The 22144-nt window shown below is 50.4% G+C and overlaps 1 protein-coding gene across 3 annotated transcripts in view; it reads left to right on the top strand.

The window, feature by feature from the left end:
• The window catches only part of ME3 (malic enzyme 3), a 184724-nt gene that overhangs the window by 113248 nt on the left and 49332 nt on the right, over nt 1–22144 (top strand). For all 3 annotated transcript variants that reach the window (XM_053924614.1, XM_053924613.1, XM_053924612.2), the window contains exons 5-6: nt 6723–6798; nt 15240–15401. In XM_053924614.1, coding sequence (XP_053780589.1) covers nt 6723–6798; nt 15240–15401 — 238 coding nt within the window. The remainder of the gene's footprint in view (nt 1–6722; nt 6799–15239; nt 15402–22144) is intronic.

The following is a 22144-nucleotide window of genomic DNA, read 5'->3' as shown; positions in this document are numbered from 1 at the left end:
ATCCTGTCCCCTGTGGGTCAGTGGGGGGCTGTGCCCTGGGTCTTCCTCACTCTGGGACAGGCTACCGAAGTCGCCTCATCTGGAACCGTATGGGTTACTGTGACAAAGGAAAGAGAGAAGGTGGAAAATCACATGCTGGCCCTTCAAGACTCCCACCCCAAAGTGTAGTGTCGACCCTGTTCCAGGATGGACAGCCATGAAAAACATGACTTGCTGGCCAACTGAGTTAAGTATGTGAAAGAACAGAGTAGGTGATCAGCGCGGTTCTTGTGAAACGCGAATCTATTCCTTCCCTCTCCGTGCACTCACCGCGAAGCTCCATACGGGAGGGGCTGCCCCACACCTCTGTCCACTCCTTCTCTGCTGTGCTCAGGGGACCCTGAGGACCGTGCCCCAGCTCAGAAAGACCTGTGTTCTGTTTCTAGAAACTGAAGTAGGAAAGTCCAAACTTGCGAAAGCCGTAAATCAGGAGGCAGTGGTTTATGCTCCAGAAACATCTCTGTAGGTTCCCTTTAAACAAAACCTTCCAGGTATACATACGACACAAGTTTAGGTATAGGTATTTTATTTACTCACAACTTTTCAGGAATGTGCTGGTGTTAGTTATAGCAGGACATGGATTCACTTAAGCCCTGGATTCCACAGGCTGGCAGCTTGCCATATTCACTATATAGTCTTTTCCTCCCATCAGGTTCTAAAACTGTTTCCCTAAAGCAAACAGGAAAAACTTAAAAGCAGTGAGTCGCTAAAACTATTTTTGCTTTTTTCCTGTTCCAGTTAGTGGCTATTAAGAGTGAGAGACTCCCACGAGTGCCTCTGTCCCAGGTGCCCGTCTTCGCAGCGCCGGGAGCCCGAAGGACGTTCTGTTCTAATTACTCAGAGGAGTCGTTAGCCTTGACAAATGCTCTGGTTACATGAGCTCACTGCAGGATGTTCTGCGCCTTGGGATCCGCGGGGCAGACTATAATTCACTCAAAAGCTGGAAGTGTTTTCTGCATCTCAGTGGAGCCAGGCCCAGGGCTTCCTGGAGCTTCCCACCTTCCTGCCTCCCTGTGCCCAGAGCGGACAACATCGCACCAACTGTCTGAGGCAGCGCCTGACAGGGCGTCATACATGCAGCGGGGGCTGGCTCCTTCTCAAAGAGAGAAGGTTGAAACAGACCCAGCTGGGGAATAGAGAGAGCTGCTTGACACCTAAAATACTACGCCATGCACCCACAAAGGGCTGCCAGGAAACCAGACAAGAGTGGCAGCCTCGCGGAGAGCCTTAGTTTAACACCTCGTCCCCGAAGTCCGATTTGGGGCAAGGTCAGGCAAATATTAAGGTTCACATGCCTACAGAGTTTTACAGTGTGCAGAGTTCTCGTGAACTTGCCTTGTTTGGTCCTCACAGTTGCTCCATAATGGAGGAGGAGCCATTGCTCCCATTTTACTGATGAGACAACTAAGGCACAGGGAGGTGAAGTGTCTTGCACCAAATCATATACTTAAAGGGGCCACATTTCTGGGATCCAGGAGCCCTGTGTTTGAATCTCACCTCTCCCTTCACATCTCTACCGCTTAATCTCACGTGCAGAATGATGACGGTGCCCACCTGACAGTGAGATAACATACATAAGGGGTCCCCAAAACAGCCTCTTGGGTGGGTGGGTGGATGGATGGATGAATGGACGGATCGATGGATTGATGGATCAATGGATGAATGGGTGAGTGAGTGAATGAGTGAACGAATAAAAAAATAATTCAGTTAGTGAATGAATGCTGCCCTTTTGTGACTTCCTTTCCCTCTCAGGTTGCCCTTGATCTTATTCTCATTGAATATTAACTCTTGCAGGGAACATGGAAAACTTTGAATCCCAACTCTGCATCACCAAAGACCCTTTCGTTTAGCCCCCGCTCAGTGTTCCCACAATGAGAGATTTTCTTCTGAACGTTATGACTGCCTGCCTGTTGCACAAAAAGCACGTAGAACTGCTGCTGACGGCTCCTGACAAACACGCACATACCCTTGCTATGAATCCCGTTACAGTACGAGTTAATAATTAGCGACTAACATTTGCTGAGCATTTATCATGAGTCAGGCGCCTCACTGGGTGTTTTACCAGCATTCGAACCCAGGTGGTACGACTCCAGAGCCTGCGCTTCACCACACCAACTCAGCACCACCGAAAGCTGCCATTCACTCCGTGCTAATAGATGCCATAATAAACCCCTTAAATATGCATTGTCTCGGTTAATCTTTACAACAAAGTGTGAAGCCATTTGGGTCATGTTCTCTATTTTACAAATGAGGTAACTGAAACCTGAGGAAGGGGAATAACTTGACCATAGCCACACAGCTAGTGAGAAGCAGGGGCAGGCTTTGAACCCAGGTTCTGGGGTTGCAAAGCACAGATGTTTAACCCCTAGTCTGTGCTCCCTTCCATCTGCCTTCTCTCTGAAACTTCACTTGAGCAGCTTGCAGCCGCATCGCTTTCAGCGCTTTGTATTGCTGGAAGTCACTTGACAGGCCCATTCCAGCCCCAGGAATTCCCACAGGCCTGAGTCTCAGGGTGAGACTGAACGGGTGCAGGTAGGAGCTCCTCTCTCGGCACCTGGAATTCTTCCTGAAAGCCTCTAAGAATGAGTGCAGGAGGGTGTCAGCGTTTCTCACTTAAGCAGAACCTCCTGGAAGCAGAGATAAGAGCCAACCCCATTGCAAGGTACTGCTGCGGAAAACAGTAGCCCGGGAGTGAAAAGTGGCGCAACCTGAAAACAGGTTGCTTAGGGCATTTAAGAGGTTTTCTTTCCTGATAGCATCTTCTTTGTGAGCTGGTGTAGATACAGTTCTGCCAGCAAAGGGGTGGAGGAGCAAGAGTATCCTGCTGGAACCTGTAATCCATGTGTGTATCATCATAATCCCTCCCTCTGCACATTTTACTGCCTCACCAACATGCATCGAAGATAAAGATTTCATTAGTGGTCCCAATGCACATCTCTGTGTGGGGTATTTCACTCTGCACCTGTAGCAGTTTGCGGGGACCTAGGTCCCCAGAGAGAACAGGCAGTCTGGGTCAGTGGAGAGAGCACTGGGCTCAGGACCCTGGGTCGGGCGGGTTCTGCTGCTTATGAGCTATGTAACCTGAGACAGATCGCTTTACCTCCCTGGACTTCAATGTTCTCATTTATAAAATGAGGTCTTTGGACCAGCCGTCTCAAAATCCTCATCCAGGGCAATCCTTTTGGGATCATTTGTAACTGCAAGTTAGGTAATAGATGGAAAAGCACTTTGAGAAGTGATTAAAATTTTAAATGCATTCCACAAGGTGCTATTTTTGCAGCATGATCTCTGCAGGGCATAAAATTATATATGCAAAACAGAGAGAAAGGGGATCTTTTGAAATTTAACAGCTCAAATCAAATGTAAAAATATTTATCTTGAGCGTCCCTCCTCCCTCTCCTTATCTTTGACAAAGAGCCTATTTTAATGTGCCAGACCATTCCTGTAACCGCACTTTTCCTGTGTTTAGAATTAATCACATCAGAGCTTTCTACAGTCTAAATAGTGCCTGGCCCTTACCCGTTAATATGTGAGCTTTTTGCTAAGTAGTCCTAAGCCTCTGTCTGGTAAGGGGAATGTTGAGAACTGGAGTTGTTTAGGTGAGGGACTCCAGAACAAGGCAGTGCTAAGAGCTTCAGGAGGCTGGGAAGTTGTCATGGGGATAAGTTAGTGTGTGTAAATGACTTCCCCAAGGTCACACGGTGAGTCATCAGTGAACCTGGGGCTGGCACCCCTTCCTCCAGTTCAAAAGAATTGGCTTCTTTGTTATCATTGTTGTTCCATGTGTCTAGCTCTGGACGACCTGGGGGATGCTGCTTGTGGATATTAGAGCTGCAGCTGTGGAAAAACAGAAACTGGAGAAGATGTGTCTTTAACAAGAGCTCTTCAGGCTGTACCTCTGAACAGCAGCTGGTTTGGAGGTAGAGAAGGTTCAGAGGCTCTGCCCTGGCCAATGGTGTGATTCACTTGGTTGGAGCATTGTCCCTTAAACCAAAAGGTCGCGGGTTCGATTCCCGGTCAGGGCATGTAGGCATGTAGGCATGTAGGCAACTGATCAATGTTTCTCTCTCATATCAATGTTTCTCTCCCTCTCTCTCCCGCCCGTCCCCTCTCTCTAAAAAATCAGTAAGCATGTTCTCAGATGAGTAAAAATAAAATAAGACTTACAGCCTCAGTTTGACCAAGGCAAGTACCCCTATTTAAACTTCAGGAAACCCACACATGCCTCCTTTTCTCATCCAAGGTAGTCCTTGAAGTTTGTTATTACCAACACAGTGTGATTTTCCAAACTCAAATTGCCTAAGGATGGTCCTTAGAAACAAGTTCCAAAAAATCTATCTAATACTAAGCTTTGTCTTGGTGGATACACTGGAGTGCCTCAGGGTCATTCCAAAACGGCGTGGCAAATGCCTGGAACTTGTTTGCAAACACTCTGAGTTGGTTCAGACACCCACATTGTCCCCATCAGTGTGATGGAGAAAGCCCTGCACCTGCCAGGTCTAAGGCTCAGAGGTTTTCCTCTTCGCTGGCCTGTCCACCTGCCTTCATATGCACACGTCTGCATTCTAAGCCACAGGCCCCCGCACAGCCCAGCACCACCCAGCCCAGCACTGCGATCCCTTAGGCCGGATGCAGCTCAGCACAGGTGGAAGTGCCTTCGCTCCAGCTTTATTTGGCACTTTCGTCCTCATCCCTCAACCCTCAGCCATTATTATCCCTGTTCACTTATTCTCTTGTCCACTTATTCAAAAATCAGCTATCGAACATCCATGATGGACTAAGGCTGGCCATTCAGTGGTGAACAACAACAGCAACAAAATAAACGCAGACCTTGCCCCAGTGAAGCTTACAGCGTAACGGGCGGGGGGTGAGGGGTGCGGATCGACCACATAGCCACACAAATGAATGTAGTAAGTTGTTTATGTAGGGAAGGGGCACTTTGAGAATGTGTAACAGGGAGCTTTAGCTTTAAGTCATCAGAAGAACGAATAGGAAATAACCAAACAAAGAGTGAGGAAAGGCAGGGAACGGCATGTGAACCCGCCCTGGGGAAGGAATTAAGGAGGAAGGGAAGAAGCCGACCAGGGCCAGGCTCTGGTGAGCTCAGGCTCCGGGGGCACATCCCTCGGCCCCACAGACTCCCTGCCCTGTGGAGACCACACAGTGCCTTGTAGGTAGGCCATGTTGAGGGCTTTGGAATGTATTCCAAGAGCCATGAAAAGATGTGACAGGTGTTAAGCACAAGGGATGACACGGTAAGACTGATTTCAAGAGCATCACTCTTTCTACCGCACAGAAAATAGTCTGGAGAGAGACAAGAGGGGGTGTCACGAAGTTATCGTGGCACTTTAAGGAAGCGATATCAGGAGCTTGGACCAGGGAGGGGGTGTTATGAATGAAAGAAGTGTATGAACCAGGAGCTACTTAGGAAGTAGAATTGGAGGACTTGGCAACGGGTTGTACAAAGGGGGAGAGTAAAGTGTCAAGGATGACTCCAGGGAACTGGGATTGTCAAACTAGATGTGTGGGGGTAACATTCACTGAGAAAGGGAATAGAAGCAGGTTTGTCTTGGGTCTTTGTTTTGTCTTGCCTTTGAGTCATAATGGTAGAAGGTCATAAATTTGGGTTTGGACATGCCAAGTTTGAAGTGCCTTCCAAAGACACAGACTATTTGCCATCCTCTGCACCGCTCCCCCCTCCCCAGCCCAGGTACAGAGGTTTCTCACCCCTCATGTCAAGGCAGAAGACTCAGGTCCACATTCATGGTCTAAACATTACAAGTTCTAAATCAGGCTAATAAATTGTTAAGTAAAATGTTTCAGTCTCTTGCCTTTACAAATACACCTGTGTGATGGTCTGGAAGGCCAAGTTTGATTTAGGATTCTCAGACTCCAGTGGTACAGAGACAACGGGCTCACGGCCTGCAAACCACCCCTCTTCCTATCCCCAGTACCATCCCCCGCTGCAAGGGACCTCACGAACAAGGGCCTGGACACCCCAGCCCGCATGTCCAAGCTCCCGTCACGGAACAAACTTGCATTTTGTTTTTGCCTTCCTATTTGGTTTTTATGTCATTACTTTCTGTCATCCCTTTTAGCTGCTGTGTCATTGTTTCCTACCATTAAGCTCTAATTTTGGGTCCTTTTTCTTTTCTCTCTTTGGAGCTATAAGACTGTGTACACATTCATTACATATAAAGAACTTATTCTCTGAAATGAAAAAAGAGTGCACAGAAACCAGAATTATCTGTGAGTGATGCTCAGGCAGAGTTGGTACCCGGGCCTAGCAGTCCACCCACTGGAGTGTGGTCTGTACTTGGAAGTAGGGACCCAGAGAAGGGCCCAACACAGTCCCTGAAAGCAGCAATGGGTCCCAGAATTCCAGGGTCCTGTGTTCCTGCTCTAGAGGGAGGACAAGAGGGTATAGACTCTGGTGAGCGCGGGCTCCAGTGGGTGTGGGCTCCAGTGGGCATATCCCTCGGCCCCACAGACTCCTTGCCCTGCAGAGGGAAGAAATTGGAAGAGGACCAGAGCATAGCCCTCTAAACAGTTGGGGCTTTGGGCAGGGACCCCTCTTGCCCAGACCTATAGGCAAAGTCAAGTGATCCACAGTACTTGCGGTCTTTGTTCTGCCCCCAGTCTGACTGCCTGGTTTCTCTGTGTGTCTGTTTTGTTCCTCCTAGTGGGCTGTTCATCACCATTCACGACAAGGGCCACATTGCAACAATGCTGAACTCTTGGCCAGAAGACAATATTAAGGTATGATCCTGTTTCCTCTGTGGTTGCTCTGTTGTTGGGTGAAGCCTTTCAGGCTGGACCAGGGTCATTTCCAGCTAGAACATGAGCCACTGCAACACCGAAGGCAAGACACGGCACCCCTTTCCCTGGCCCAGACCATGGACCTGGTACAGCCAAGCGTCAACGCACCACAGAGCAGAGGTTCGCATTAACCAGGCACCCATGTGAAATCGTCCTTCATTATTATTTTAACGGCTTACTATTAATACATTATAATTATTAATAATAACGGTAGTGGCAGTAGTCTGAAGATATGTTCAGCACGTATGGACATAGTTAACTAGGCACTACCAGTGCCACAGAGGGTACAAGGGAAAATCAGACGCAGATCCTCTTCTCGAGGAGCTGGCCTTTCATGAGGAAAATCAAACAGAGACACAAAAACACTCACAAGGTGGAACTTGATTAGAGGTAAACAAGACACACAGAAGGAGCTGGCAGTGTTCAAAGGGGGCAGAGATTACTTTTAGCTTGAGGGGAATCCAGGAGGACTTTGTGGGAGAGGTGACAGAACTGAGGAGTAAGTTTTAGACAGTTAGGCATCGGAGAGAGTAGGGTGCAGGGTGGGGACATTCTGCAACAGAAGGAAAAGCTTATGCTGAACAAAACTCCACTTGTGGTTGTACACGGCAGTTGGCAGGTGGAGGGAGTGGGAGGATGTCTATGCAAAGCAGCAGCATAACCTGGCACTTCTTCCTGGAATATCAACTTTACTCAAAAAAGGTATATGGTAAACGGAATGAAAAATCTATGTAATAAATGGAATGCTAAATTTGTGCTAATTTTAAAATACGAAACACAGCTTTGTAGAAACATGTTAGCCTCTGGTTACATCCCCAGACCCCCTCCTGCTGGAGGGACATCTATGGAAGATTTCGAAGGGCTCTAGGATCATTGTCACTTTTACCAACAAAATGGGTGAAGCAAAAATGCAAAACATCCGCTGACTGCTTGGTGAGGGCGTTTCTGGCACACGAGCTGGGGAGGGGTTGGGGCTGACCGAATGAGCCCAGTATGCACGCCAATGCTGGCACCGCCCTGCCCCGACTGGGGAGCTGGGACGGTCCACGGTTTCCTCGCCAAGGCCTCCCACCCTCTGTCCCCGCCAGTTCCCTGAGCCACCCCACCTCTCTCCACCAGGCCGCACATACAGCTTCTCTCTCCCTACCTCACTTTGCGTCCCACTCACTTTGGCCCTCTTGGGAGATGGTGGCATTCACAACCAGAGCAGGTAGGACAAGACCTTGGACTTCAGTCCTGACCCCCATGAGGAGCTGATTATTTCACCCTGTGCTCCTCCTTCCTGCTTATCTGCTTAGACTCCAGTGGCACGCAGGCCTTGGCCCTGCAGGTTTTGGTCCCAGTCCCAGAAGAAGCAAGGTTCCAGGGTGTGCCTAGGATGAATCTATAATGAAACCCTGAGGACATTAAGGGGAGGCAGCTCACTCGATGGGTAGTGAATTCCAGCCTGCCCTGCAGGGACATGCTGCTGAGGTCCCGCAAACTGATCTTCCCACCTTCCTGGACAGTTCACCACGGCAACCCCTGCGCACAGTGGGCACCCAGTAGATACTTGCTGAAGTGAATGAACTCAGTTGATGGATTGATGACCACCTTTCATGTGCCAGGCGCTGTGCCAGGAGTGGAGGGGTGTGGTCTCCACCACCACTCATGACGCTTTTGTGCAAGTTAAAGGAATTAGAAAGAATGACGCAAAGACACCTCCCCTTAACTAGTAAGAAAAAGACACTCCTTCCTCCAGGTTGGAATGGGGGTTTGTCGAGGGGCTCACGGGCTGTTTCAGGCTCCAGCAGCTCAGCGTGTCGGCGCCCACGTTACAGGACTGCACCCCGCGCCCTGCTGTGAGGGAGGCAGAACGAGAAAATACAGCCTCTGACCCCAAGTTAATTCACTCCCGTTCAGAACTCAAGATATAAATTCAAAATAGAACCTTTGCTGCTATGTGTTGGCTTCAACAAACATATTTTGAGTTCTGAGTGCTAATTACTGGAGAGATGGAGACGGCAACTGTTGTGATTTTAGAGGAAGAGAAACTTCAGGCCACTCTGGAAGAGGGGGCACTCGAGCAGGCCTCAAATACGGAGAGACACACAGAGCCTCTAAGGAGAGGGTAGGTTACATGGGCAGATCAGGGCCAGGGCATCCAATGCACCTGCGTTCAACAACCATTTAGTAAATATCTACTCTGTAGGAGTTCCCAGGGGGGTTGGGAATAAGGTACACAAACCAGCCCTGGGGAACTCGCTGTCTAGTTAGAGAGCCTGACCTGGAAACAATTACAGTAGACTGTGTCTATGCTGCCAGAGACAGGAGCCTGGGGACGAGGAACAGACAGGGGGACTGGCTGACCACTGGCCCTGCGGCACCCCAGAGCGGGTGAGTAAATGCCTGGGGTGCCATTTGCCTGCTGTGTGTGCAGACAACCTCTCTGATCTTTGTTTTCCTGTTGTGAGGATTAACTACAATAAAGTCTGTACAAGACTGCAGGGTACTTGAATGGATGGTGTCATCACTGGAAGAGGACGAGGTGGCCGAGGCACACGTAGCAGCTCAGGGAAGAGACTGTGGGGGCTGAAGGACAGCCACGGAGTGGGCTCCCTGCCCTGGGAATCCACGAGTGGTCAGCCATCCAATTTGGCCACTAGACGTGTTTGATTTGATTCTGAGTGGTTTTGAAATGTTGAACTTGTAGACAACATTCTAAAATCAGGAGACTTCATTTAAAAAACAAAACACTTAGGCATCTTGCTTCCTTAGAAAAAGAAGTAACTCTGAATATTAGGCCTATAGTTTGGCATGTGAAGAAGTTAATTAGGGCTGATTGGGTTGCTCCTAGGCCATCCCAGTCCACACCCTGCCCTGTCCACCAGTCGTTTACTGGAGGGCCCTTCCTCCTCACCCCAGAGCTGCTCTTTCAAAGACTTAGACTGTTCCAAGCTGCAGTCTTGCTTGTTTACCGGTGTGTTTTCTCCAGTTGCCTCCAAAAGAGGAGAGGAAGGTTTCTCTTACTTAGGTTCGTTATCCCTTTCATTACCCCGTCACTTTGGAGCTGACGCTGACTTCACCTTTAGTATGTCACTAATTCTCACAGTCCTGTGGTAAGAGTGGAGTAAGGAGTGCTCCTGAAACCCCTGAGGTGGGCCTGAAGGAGCAGCTAGGTGTGTCTTTGCTCAGGTGAGCAGGCGGATTTGCCCACAGTCACCCACGAATAAGGGCGGATGCCGTGCCTCCCAGGGCCCAGCTGCTGAGCCACCTCTGCTGCAGCTGCTGAGCAGAGTTTTTTAAGGCACAGCTATCTTTGGACCCTGATGTTGGCAATTTGGCTGGAGGAAAGGGTGGTTCAGAGGAGCTTCTGAACCAACTTGGAAGATAAAAGATGACTTCCGGTGGCTTCCCAGCCAGAAAGCAGAGCTGCAAACTGAGACATAAGAGGAGGAGGCTGTGAGGGAAGTGGGGCCACAGCCCAGGGCTGGGGGACATGAAGTTTTGTGGGCCCCTCTTGTTCAGGGAGGAGGGGCAGGCCGGGCCACCCAGAGCTGTCCAGCATAAATCACAAAGGGGGTAGCCGGTGAGAACTGCTTTTCTGACTGTTTCCCACAGTGGCCATTGCCCGAGCCGGGAGGAAAGCTCAGCTGAGAACAGCCCTCCTCCCCAACAGTTTCCCAAGCCCCTAAATCTCTCTCTCCTCCCTGTCCCAACGGCTTTGGGAAGGAGGTGCTGAGTGGCGGCTGGGTAGTGGAGCCGAGGGAGCATCCCCTGCCACTGGGCACCAGCCACTTAGGCACTGAAACATGGACTGGATGCAAGTACCAAGTGCCTCCCTGTCATGTTGGGGCCCACTGTGTGTTAAACCCCACTCTACTCAGCGTCAGATGTTGGATTCTCCAGGACACCGTTTGAGATGGAAAACTGGCGTATTAGGGAGTACTTGTAGGATTCACACCTCCGGAAAGGAAGGGGGCAGGATAGAGAAGAGGGAGAAGGTGGGTTGAGTGAGGTGTCAAGGAAGACACAGCCAAGCCCAGGAGGAGGCTCTGAGGCCAGAATGGCCTTTCTCTCTGGACTTTTCATCTACACCAGGTCTGAGTTCAGTCCCGTGGAGAAGATCCTTTGCTGTCTGTGGTGGATCTGTCACATTGTCCACCATGTGCTGAGTTCATATCACACTGCAGGAACCAAGCTAAGTGCCGCAGAATCAAAGACGACAAGACCTGTCGCTTGCCCCAAAGAGCTTAGAGCTACTACGACAGACAAGGAAGCAACTATCAGAAAGCAGTAGGTGCTGTGGGAGAGGAAAATGCCATGGGAATTCAGAGGAGGGAGCGATAACTTCTAGAAGGGAAGCTTCATGGAGTGAAGTGCCTTTTGAACTGTTCCCTGGAACACGGAAGGATGGTGGGATTTGGGTGGTAGGAGATACAGGACCCGAGCGTGGATGAAGCAAGGAGTGGGTAAAGGGGAAATTCAAAGAGCAGATTGGAAGTGGACCGTGGAAAGCCTTAAACGCCAGTCTAAGATGTTTGAGTTTTATTTTACAGGCATCAGGCGCCACTGGAGGTTTGGGGGCAGGAAAGTGACAAACCTGGGTGTGCTTTGGCAAAATGGAATGAAATGGCATGGGGGGAACCTGAGAGTACAGAGACTCATCAGGAGACCGGCAGTGGTCAGGTGAGAGATGGAGGGGCTGATCCAGGGCAGCGGCAGCGGTGTGGATGAAGGTCATGGACCAGATGAGAGAAACAGAGCAGGTCAGGCGGCAGAACACGGCAACCAGTGTGCTGTGGTGAACTAACGACAGAGAGGAGTCAAAACAGACTGGGCAGTTTTGAGCCTTGGAGGGAGCAGGTAACAGAGGGAAGAAAAAGAGCGGAAGTCAAAGGTTTTAAAGGTGAAAAAGGGAATTCATTTGGTTAAGGCTTCGGGGAGTTGGGAAGGACTGTCAGACGTCCGAGCATCAGTGTTCGCTGTGGCATCTGCTTAGGGCTGCCTAGGGCCAGACTCCTTCGAAGCTGCATTTGCCAAGGCCTCCCCTTTGTTTCCCTTTCATTGACTCATTTAACAAATCATGGCTGCATGGCTTTTCTGTGGTAGTGCTAAACCAGAGAGGGACGAAACCATTAAAATTCTAATGTATAATCTTTGCCTCAATAGTCGTTACTATAACCCTAAGAGCAGTACCATTCACTCATCACGTACTTTCCACAAGGCACCCAGTTAAAAAAGGCATATATTAATTCCTTTAATCTTTCCAGGAACCTAATGAGTTAGGTATTATTATTATTATTATTCCCATTTCATGGAAAACTGAAACTCAGAGAAGTTACCCGTTGACCCAAGATTACGTCCGTATGGCAAAGCATCAAGGGGCCTGGGTTCCAATACTGGTTATAAGATTCCCAAACCCTGCCATTACCCTTTAGGCTGTTTGGTGAGATAAAATCTGCTTTAAAAAAAATGTTAAATAAGAACCCAGATACTATCACCATTGAATGTTTGGAGAGCAGATGTGGGGCTTGGCAAGCAGTGGGCACTTAATAAATGTCTGTGGGAGGCAGGCAGGCAGGCAGGGCGAGCAAGCTGCTGTGTGGTAGGTACAGCAAGCGTGGGGAGAAATCGCATTCACTTGCAACGGGCAGGATTTGCGCTGCTGGGAAAGAGGAGCCGGGCCTTCTGGGGAATATGGAAGGAGTATGGAGGCTGAGAGGTGATAGATTATTGGTGAATTCAGAGTGTGCCTGGCAGGAGTGAGGAGGCTGGTTTGGCTGGAGCAGGCAATTGTGTGCAGATGAATAGCAGGAGATTTGTTTCAGAAGGCACGCTGGGTTCAAGTCATTAAAGAGTTAAGCATTTTGAACTTTTTTATTTTAGTTAAAAGTCACTAAAGTCTTTGAGCCTGGGAACGGCATAACGAAAGTGGGCTTCTGAGACAATGACCCTGACATTGGTCGGCAGGAGAGATTGGAAGATAGATGAGAGTCTGGCGGTGAAGCTCTTGCAATAACCTAACCATTAGCTCGGTAGGATTAAGAGTGGACGACAGGTGGAGGTGAGACAGTCCCTCAGGGGAGGTGGGATGCAGTAGATGGGACATCCCAGCCTGGGAGGGTGTCACTGCGGCCCTGTTATCATCTTGAGAGACCCCAGAGTTGTAGAGTTAACACCCTGAGTAGTAGGATTTAACTCCATGTCATTTACTGGCCCTCAGCAGAAAGTGTAAAGGAATGGGAACCAGAGCAAGAAAGCTTCAACTTTGTAGGAGAGATGGTAGAGAAATGACCAGAGTTTGGGCCCCCAGGGACAGCAGGAGGGTACAGGTTCCACCAGAGAGAACTGCCAGGAGGAGGTCAGAGGCAGGCTGCAGAGAGGGTGGCGCTGGAGCAGGCAGACCTGTGCAAGAGCACAGGTGTTTTAACCCCGCCCAGTCGGGGGTAGAAGGCGCCCTGAGGCAAGAACCCGAAGCCTGATTCAAGTCCCAACTGGCCCGGTACTCCAGCAAGGTGCCCTTGGCAAGCCATCTAATCTTTGTAAGATAACTGATGCGGAAACATCAAGTCCAGTGCCTGGCGCGTGGCTGACACTTAACCGTGTACAGAATATGAAGGTCTAAGAGCTTCAGTTTGCTCACCTGTGAAACAAGGATAATCATCTCAGACCTGCCTATCTGCCAGGGCCAGGGAGGGTCAGGTAGCTTGGGGGTCGTAAGCGCTCTCCATAGAGGCAGCAGACCAGTCTAAGGGGCTGGTCATCTTTGTGGGTCTCTCGCGCTCTCCAGAGACCCCTTTGCAGAAGCTGAAAAGTGTTTTTAAAGAATCTCTACACCTATTTCTACCAAAAGGCAGTGTAGCCCTTGTGTGTGCTCACCCCCGGAGAGAGACAGAAGCAAGCAGATGCCATGGACACTTTGGGTGCTGGACTGCAAGCTCCTACAGGGCAAGGACGGGCCTTCGCCTGTTCATCCCCAGTGCCCAGCCCTGTATCTTCGTGGACTGAACTGGCCCCCATGGTGCCTATGGGCATCATGCCTGGGGCCAACCAGGACATTCATAGCTCAGCCCTGTCCCTGTGTCTGGCCCCAGACCATTTCCAACGAAGGGACGGGTGGCCTCTTAAACTTAACTCATCTATAGATGGAGGGAACTAGTGATGGTGAGCAGGTGGGAGTGGGGTGACCTACAAACAACTTCATTGTCACCTGTAAGGGCTCCCCTTGGCCTGGCATTCAAGGCCCTTCACAGTTTGATTCTTGACACTGACTTTGCATTCTTTTTTTTCATGCCTTGCACCCCCTCTCCCCACACACAGCCTCTACCCCATCTTTACGGTGGACCTTAATTTCCTTTTGTATCAAATGCCTTTCTCCCAGCCACCCGCTAATGAACAGTCTCCACCTGTCCAGGGTCGGGTATGCGTGTCCCCTCCCCCTGGGAGCAGCTCTCCCTTCTCTCAGTCTCTGCCGCCCTGTCCTGCCCTGCTGCACTCACACTTTCCTCCCAGAATCATAATTATAAATGTATACGTTCCATCTCTCTTTGGCCCCTTAGTTCTTTAAGGGCTGGGCTCATGCATACTTATGTCTACAGATGAGTAGACTGAAGCTCCTTCCCGCAGGACCTGGCACAGTGTCTCTGCAAAGTAGGCGCTCCATAATAGGTATTAAAGAACTGAATAAATGCATATCCTTCATCATAATACAATTATTTCTATCATCACCAGCAGCTTAATCAGCATCTGTTAATTCACAGTAGGTAAGCCTTGAACTAGCATTATGTCTACTACCTAGGATCCCCTCAGTGATTTTTTTTTTTTCCAAAACACAAAGGTAATCCCAGTACAGCCTGAGAGCCCTCCTGGTTTTGTGTCAAACAGTGACCCCAGCAGATGTCACAGGGGCTCTGTCCTTTGCACACTGGATTTTTATACTCAGGAGCAGGCCCCAGAGCAGGGGCTCTAAACCCCAGGCTTGTAGCAGGGGCACACACACTTGTTTTTATCTCCATTGCTCATGTCCTGCCCTCCCTGCCCCCCATCTCAAGCTGGGAGTGTCTGCTGGTTTCTCTGAGGCAGACTGACTAGATGTGTTTTCCCTCCAGCTGTTTCTGCAGCCCCCACTCCAACCTCTGAATTCAAGACAGGTGTCTTTCTGTCATCTCACCTCAGTGGGCTTTCTCACCAGCCTGCCAGAAAGGGGAGAAGTGGGAGAAGGCCTGGCCACCTGCAGCTGAACGAATCCTTCGGCTGCGTCATCCCGGACAAGCAGTTCCACTCCCCAGCAGAGGCAGCGGGCATCCAGGTGTTGGCCTGACATGCCAGAGCTGTTTAGACCGGCCCTCTGTCACAGGAAGTGCCGCTGGTGATTGATGGCGTCCTGCTCTGTTTTTCAGGCCGTGGTGGTGACTGATGGGGAGCGCATCCTGGGCCTGGGAGACCTGGGCTGCTATGGCATGGGCATCCCTGTGGGCAAGCTGGCCCTGTACACGGCGTGCGGAGGGGTCAACCCACAGCAGTGCCTCCCTGTCCTGCTGGACGTCGGCACCAGCAACGAGGTAATGCACTTGCCTGCTCCAGACTGTGGCTCTGGGGCCAGATGGTAGCAGCTGGGATGCGGTGGGGAGCACCTTTGTGAGGCAGTTACATCTACAAAGCATCGCTTTGCTGGGTCCCCTTTGCCAGGGCACTGTCTCTGCACAGCTGTGGAGTGGAAGCAGCTTCTCCTCCCCGCTTGCCCACCCCACCCTCCCCACACTCCTCTCTTCCCTCAGCCGCTGCTGGGTCTTCTTACCCCTCTACCTCCTGAGGCCTCTACGGGGACCCCCCGCTTGGGTTTTCTCTGCTTCCTTGCTCCAGGACCCCAGGCAGCTTCCATGTCCCTGTGTCTCTGGCCCACTAGCGAAGAGGGCCGCTGATGGAAGTGGTTGCGGGGCTGTAGTTTTTCCCAGCAAGTTAGAGGCGAGCTGCCTCAGTGAAAGGATTAACACTCGAAGCCCCAGGGCCAAGGGCTAACTTGTGTGCACCAGGCAACTGAGTGTCCTGCGGCCCCAGGGAGGGGCACCGGCCCAAGCTGCGGGAGATCCACCTGTAGGATTCCAGGTGGTTCGGGATCTGAGCAGCTCCCACTTCAGCCACCAGTGTGTCTGCTCTGAGGGCCGCCACCCTGGGACATGGGCTCCATGCATGTCGCTGGTCTCAGCTCTGAGTCTCTGTGTCAGAGAACATGAAAAAGTATCCAGGAATTCCTTCTTAATGACACTTATCTCTGAGTTTAAAACAAGTGCATGTTCATATCTTTAAGACTGAGAAAATCTACAGAAGTTTTAAAATAAAATATCAGTCACACAACCAATACTAATCCCTGTTAACATTCGGTATATTTCCTTCTAACCATTTCTCCCCAAAGCATTTATGAAAACAAAATTGGGTTTTTATGGCATATACAGTTTTATATCCTGCTGTTTTCCAATGGGATGAATGTCGTCAGTTTCCTCGCAGGCCTCAGCCATTCTTCCACAACGTCTCTCTCACAGCTGCCAGCTACACCACAACTGACAGAAGAAACCCTCCACTGTAGGGCACGTGGGTGGCACCTGGCACTCTTGCTGCTGTTACTGCGCTCTGACACCCATTTCTGCAGATCATGATTATTTCCTAAAGATAAACTCCCAGAAATGCAAATGTTAAGGCAATGGGAATGGTCATTTTTAGATTCTTGATTCATATTGTCAAAAAAGTTATATGCATTCTGTGGTGACTTCTCTCCAGAAAACTTGCCTCTGCCTCCTCCCTGGACACCACACATCCCTGCTTCTAAACAGAGTGAGCACCGCAGCTCCCAGGGAGGAATGATGCTTATTCACGCTGCATCCACAGATACGATCAGATGAGAGAGGACAGCAGGGCAGACCTGGCTTCGGAGCTGGGAAACTATGGGGGTGGGAGGTGGAGCAAGGGGAGGGGGAGAAGCACTGTCTGGAGGAAGGGACGCTGGGCTCTGTACCTGACAGCCAGGTGAGTCCCCACTCCAGTCTAGACTTGATCCCCTTCCGGTACAATGAGGAACGGGGCCAGAAGTTTCTGCGTGTTCTTCCACCCCTAAAGCCCTTTCCATACACCTCGCACCAGCCTAGGAGACAGGAGGCTGGATGGTGGCACGAGACTTCGAGTTGCTTGTCAACAACAGTCTTCCAGGTTGGCGCCACATTGCGGTTCCCTCCCCATAGCGAGATGCCCGGGTTTTACTAAAATTGTCCCTCCACCGCAAAGAAGATGTGTGGAACCATCCGTGCAGGTAGCAAACTTTGTTTTAGTTATTATTCCCATCTTCAACCTCCTGCTGTAGGCTGGAGTTCAGTGAGACCTCCAGCTGGGTTTCATTAAGACCTTTACTTTCTCGTCTCCTAAAAGCTGGCTCTTGCAAGAAGTGGGATGGCCTGAGTTTGATGCTGAGACCACTGCATCTCCTGGAAGAGTACTGGTTGCCTCTAGCAGGTGCCTTAAGATCCTTTGTCACTGACAGTCCGACACCCAGCAATGATGTGCTGGAGTTCAGGGCTGGCCCCAACTTGTAGCAAACTCATAGAAAACATGGCAGGGAACCATGAGTAATCACGGCCATGCCCTTTACCCAGACCAGCCTGCTTAACCCCGACGATAACCCGGTGGGAACAGCATCCATTGTTACCCTCTGTTACAGGTGAGGAGGCTGAGGCCCAGGGAAGACCAGCTAGAAGTGGCAGGGCTGGGACCCTAACCCACACCACACCATACCACCTGCCCGGGTTCCTGTTGCTTCATAACTAAAGGTCATTTCTCGATTTCTAGAATTTGTGTTACCAAAATAGCTTTAAAACATCATTTAAAATCTTTATTTAAAAAAGGAGGTGGTGCTTCCCCCGCAGTGCTACATTTGTGTTCCCACCTAGTGTCTGTCTGTGCACATGCAGAGACCCACTTGTTACCTGGTTACATGCCCGAAATTTCATTCTAATTTTTTCAATGACGATTATTTGGTGAGCACTTTCCCTTTACTTATTTAACAAGTTAAATTTACTTATCAACATTGAAACTTAGTTATCTATTAAATTTATTTATTGAGTGTTTAGTAGGTGTCAGGCACTCCGCTAGGCAGGAGGGAGATGAACGAGAGGCAGGCGTGGGTGGCTGCTTGTCAGTGTTTCAGTGCCGGCACCTAATGGATCATCTTAATGGCTAATGTGTTACATCTACTCGGAGTGTCTGCCTTTCCCCTGCGGCTTCAGGCCTCCAAATCACCTCTCCGCCCCGGTTGTGGAAGGGGGAGAGCTTCCATCGGCCTGCTCCCTCCTGTCAGTAAGGGCCAGAGAATGCCCCGCTGAGGGCGTGGGCGCAGCCTGACGCGCCCTTTTAGCACTGTGAGAGGCAGGGAAAGCAGTTCTCCCCCAGGCCGCCAAGACCCATGCCAGCACCTGCAACGTGCCAGGCATAGTTCTAGGGATTATACATTTTCATCTCATTTAATTCTTACAAAAGCTATTGGGGGTATTGTTCTCCCCATTTTATAGATGGGAGAACCGAGACTGCAACATGTTAACTGCTTCCTTCAGGGCTCACAGCTCGAAGTGTCAGTGCTGGGATTTGAACCCAGGTCTCCCTGACCGCAGAGCTGCCTGGTCCTCCATGGCACATTGCTCCAAGAGGTCAGGGGTTTGTGTTACGGACTGGGTAAAGAAGACTGGGAAAGTAGGTGTTTCACATCATCGGGATCAAATCAGGATGTACTAATGCTATTTCCACGGCCCCCCCACTCCAAAGAAAGGCGAACCCCCATCAGACCCTCTTCAAGAAACTCAGGACACAAAAATCCAAATTCACGAAGTGGCTCACCTTGGGTGACTTACCTCTTTTCAAGTGGATTCACTGTGTGATCTCACACACTATGGTTCTTTTTAAAAAATGAATTTCCCCTTCAAAGTCTGGGGGCACATCTCTCCCTCAGAGCCTGCAGGAGCAACAGGACAGGGAGGCCCAGCCTCGCAACCCCCTTTTCACACGGCACTGCAGGGAGGGTGCAGTTGTGACGGTTTGTAGTGTCAGCACAGCCAGGCCACCTGTGTGAATGTCTCTGTAAACACTCCTGAGGCCACAGAAGCTTTCCACTCAGAGAAAACACCCGCCAGGCTTCCTGTTGAAAGAAAACACCTGCTGTCTGCCCTCTGAGTCACTTTACCTGACACACCAAGGAGGCTGGGAAAAACAAGTATGTGCGGCAGCGAGCCCCTGAAGAGGGGACATGCCACCGTTACCGCCCTACGGGGCAAGTGGGGAGCGCCTTCCCGCTAGGCAGTGCACCTGCTCTCGGCTCTCCGGCACCCACACGGCAGAGCCACAGGCTGCCCACGTTGGAGGAGACCTGACATACTTCTAGTTCAGCCCCCTTCCCCCCGCATAGGAAATGGGGTCCCAGAGCAGAAATGGCTTCCCCCAGGTCTGCGTCAGCGCCCAGTGCTCGTCCCACTCACTCCATGCTAAGGGTTCTGCAGGGCAACCTGGACGCGTGGCCCCTGAGCCCCGGAGGGCTTCTCCTGGCAGAAGTCTTGAGCGTTGGTGGATCCACCTCCCGAGAAGCTATGTGAATCTGTGGAGCTAACCGACGGGGGTGTGGGGGCAGTCATGTTGTGTCAGCTAGCAGGGAGAAGATCATGGGAACAGAGGAGTGGCAGAGCCTGGTGAACGGTGCTTTGGGTGTTACGGGATGGCCGAGGAAGCGGGGGTCGCCATCCCAGCTGGGTGTGGACAGGTTTCCTCACCTCTCGAGATTGTCCTTTTGTGGCTAATAAATCACCAGCACTGACCACATGGTGCCAGCAGAGGCAGGCGCACACGCCCTGCGTGCAGGCGATCGGTGGGGGTGCCCTCCCCAGGATCTGGCTCTCTGAGCTTCCAAAGAAATGTGTGGTCATCATAACTGCCACCCTGAGCGGCACAGCGAGCTGCATCCACCGTGTGAACCCAATGCCACGACCTCCCCGGGCCCCCAGATGCTCTCTGAGTGACACTGGTTGCCTGTTGCTGTGCAAGATAAATATTTTTCCAGACCAGAAAGTTCATCTCTCTTCCACCTGAAATCCAGTGCTTAGTGATAGGGCGAGGAAAGAGGAGGAAACCTTTTTGTGTTTCCTTGACGTTTCATCTCCGAGGAAAACTTTAGGAAGTCGGAGCTGGGCAGACAGCTGCGGAGGGCTTATTCAACTCCCACAGCAGAAGAGTAGGTTCTGACTCACCTGTTTTGGATAAAGGCCTTAACCCGAAGTTATTGTTCTGGACTTCTTTAGTTCTGAACCTTGGTAGCTGTCTGATGGAGGGGAAGCAGCCAGGCTTGCTGGTGAGTAAGCTGATTCCACCTGGGAAGACCTCTGATCTAGAAGCTGTCCTTTCCACCGGGCTGACTCCACCACATTTGCCTTGTGACCTTGAGCACCTCATTTAAACCTTTCTGGGCCTCAGAAACTCATTTGGAGAAAGGTAAACCAAGGGATTTCTAAGACCTTCGTAGTTCTTCATTCAGCATCTCCTTAGCCCAGCTTTAGAATTCATGCAACTCACAGCAATACATACTTTGTTAAGGGCCTGCTATGTGCAAAATCACCAGGGAGATGCAGATGAATAGCGGACCTGATCCCCAGAGAGCTGGCATTATGCGATAGAGATCATCATCCCCAGCTGGCGGAAGAAAATTGAGGCAGGGAGAAGTTTAAAACCTCGCCCAAAGTCACAGAACTAATTAAGTGACAGAGCCTAAATTCAAACCCAGGTCCGCCTGTTCCAAAGCCAGAGCCCCTTCTGATTCAAAAGCCAGGCCGTACTGACCAGGGCCCCTGGGCCCAGCGGCGCCCTCTCCTCTGCGGTGCGCTGCCTGCCGGCTCTAAGTTTCCTTCTGCCCCTCTTGACAGGGTTACCAGATTTAGCAATGAAAAATATAGAACAGTGGTTAAATGTAAATGTTAGATAAATAGTTAATCATTTTTTAGCTTAAGTACATTCCATGCAATACTTGGGGCATATTTAAACTAAAAAAAAAAGTATATTGCCCAACTGAAATCCAAATCCAACTGGCCATCCTGTATTTCATCTGGCCATACTACCTGCTGAAAACTTCTCTTAACAAGCATCTGAGGAGGCACGGGACAGAGGAGAGCTGCAAGGAGAGGATCCAGGCCCGTTAGCACTTCGGCACCGTGCTGGCAGTCTCCTTAGAGACACAGGGCAGAGCGTGGCCTTGTTCCATGCCGTGCCAAGACACCCATGGGAGCACCACCCTCTGCTGCTGTGGAGAAGCTGTTTTCCTTTCTGCCAAAGGCGATCAGCTCTCTGGGGCTGGCACATGGACTTTCTCCTTCCTGGCTGTCACTGTTCCCAGCCTGGTCTGCAGGATGACAGCCTGGACCTTCCCGGCCACTACCGAACTCTTTCGGGAGGACCAGGCAGAAGGTGAAGAGCCGCCCCAGGTTCTCTGGTCACCACAACGTCAAATGATGGGACGCAAAGGGCACTGTCATGAGACCCAGGCAAAGCAAGGCCCAGCCAGTTTTAGCTCAGCTGCTTTCTGGCTCTGTCAGCTTGGGAAATCTACGTAAATCCTTGATGCCCTGGCTGGTGTGGCTCAGTGGATTGAGTGCCGGCCTGCAAACGAAAGGGTCTCCCATTTGATTCCCAGTCAGGGCCCATGCCTGGGTTGCAAGCCAGGTCCCCAACGGGGGGCGTGTGAGAGGCAACCAGTCGATGTATCTCTCACACATCGATATTTCTCTCCCTTTCTTTCTCCCTCTCTTCCCATGTCTCTAAAATAAATAAATTAAATATTTTTAAAAAGAAAACCTTGAGCTCCACCTTCCTCATCTATAAAATGGGAATTAGAATACATAAGAGGATAAAATTAGTTTTGATTAAGGAGTGAGTCACTTCAAAGTTCTATACAAATACAGGAAGCTATTGCTTTAGTATCATTTCCAGATAGAAACTTTCTTTTCAATGTTTTTGTGTTTACTTTTGAAGTATTTCAGGCATAAGACATCTTATCATAAAAATAAGCATAAAGACTCTTTAAAGCTTTGTATAGTCATCTTTACAGCTTGAGGGCACCCCATTATGATCGACCTTGCATCTTAAAGGCAGGTATGCTGAAAATTTTTTGAAAAATCCTAAAACTCTTCAGAAGCACTGGAGAATGTCACTCACCCCAGAAACTGCATGTGCAGCGCTGAGAAATTCACTCTTTGCTGCCCGCTCCACCACCTATCACACCTATGACTTGGCA

This window comes from Desmodus rotundus, chromosome 5, assembly GCF_022682495.2.
Source record: "Desmodus rotundus isolate HL8 chromosome 5, HLdesRot8A.1, whole genome shotgun sequence".
In the NCBI taxonomy this organism is placed as follows: domain Eukaryota; kingdom Metazoa; phylum Chordata; class Mammalia; order Chiroptera; family Phyllostomidae; genus Desmodus; species Desmodus rotundus.
This window is presented reverse-complemented; position numbering and strand designations above follow the sequence as displayed.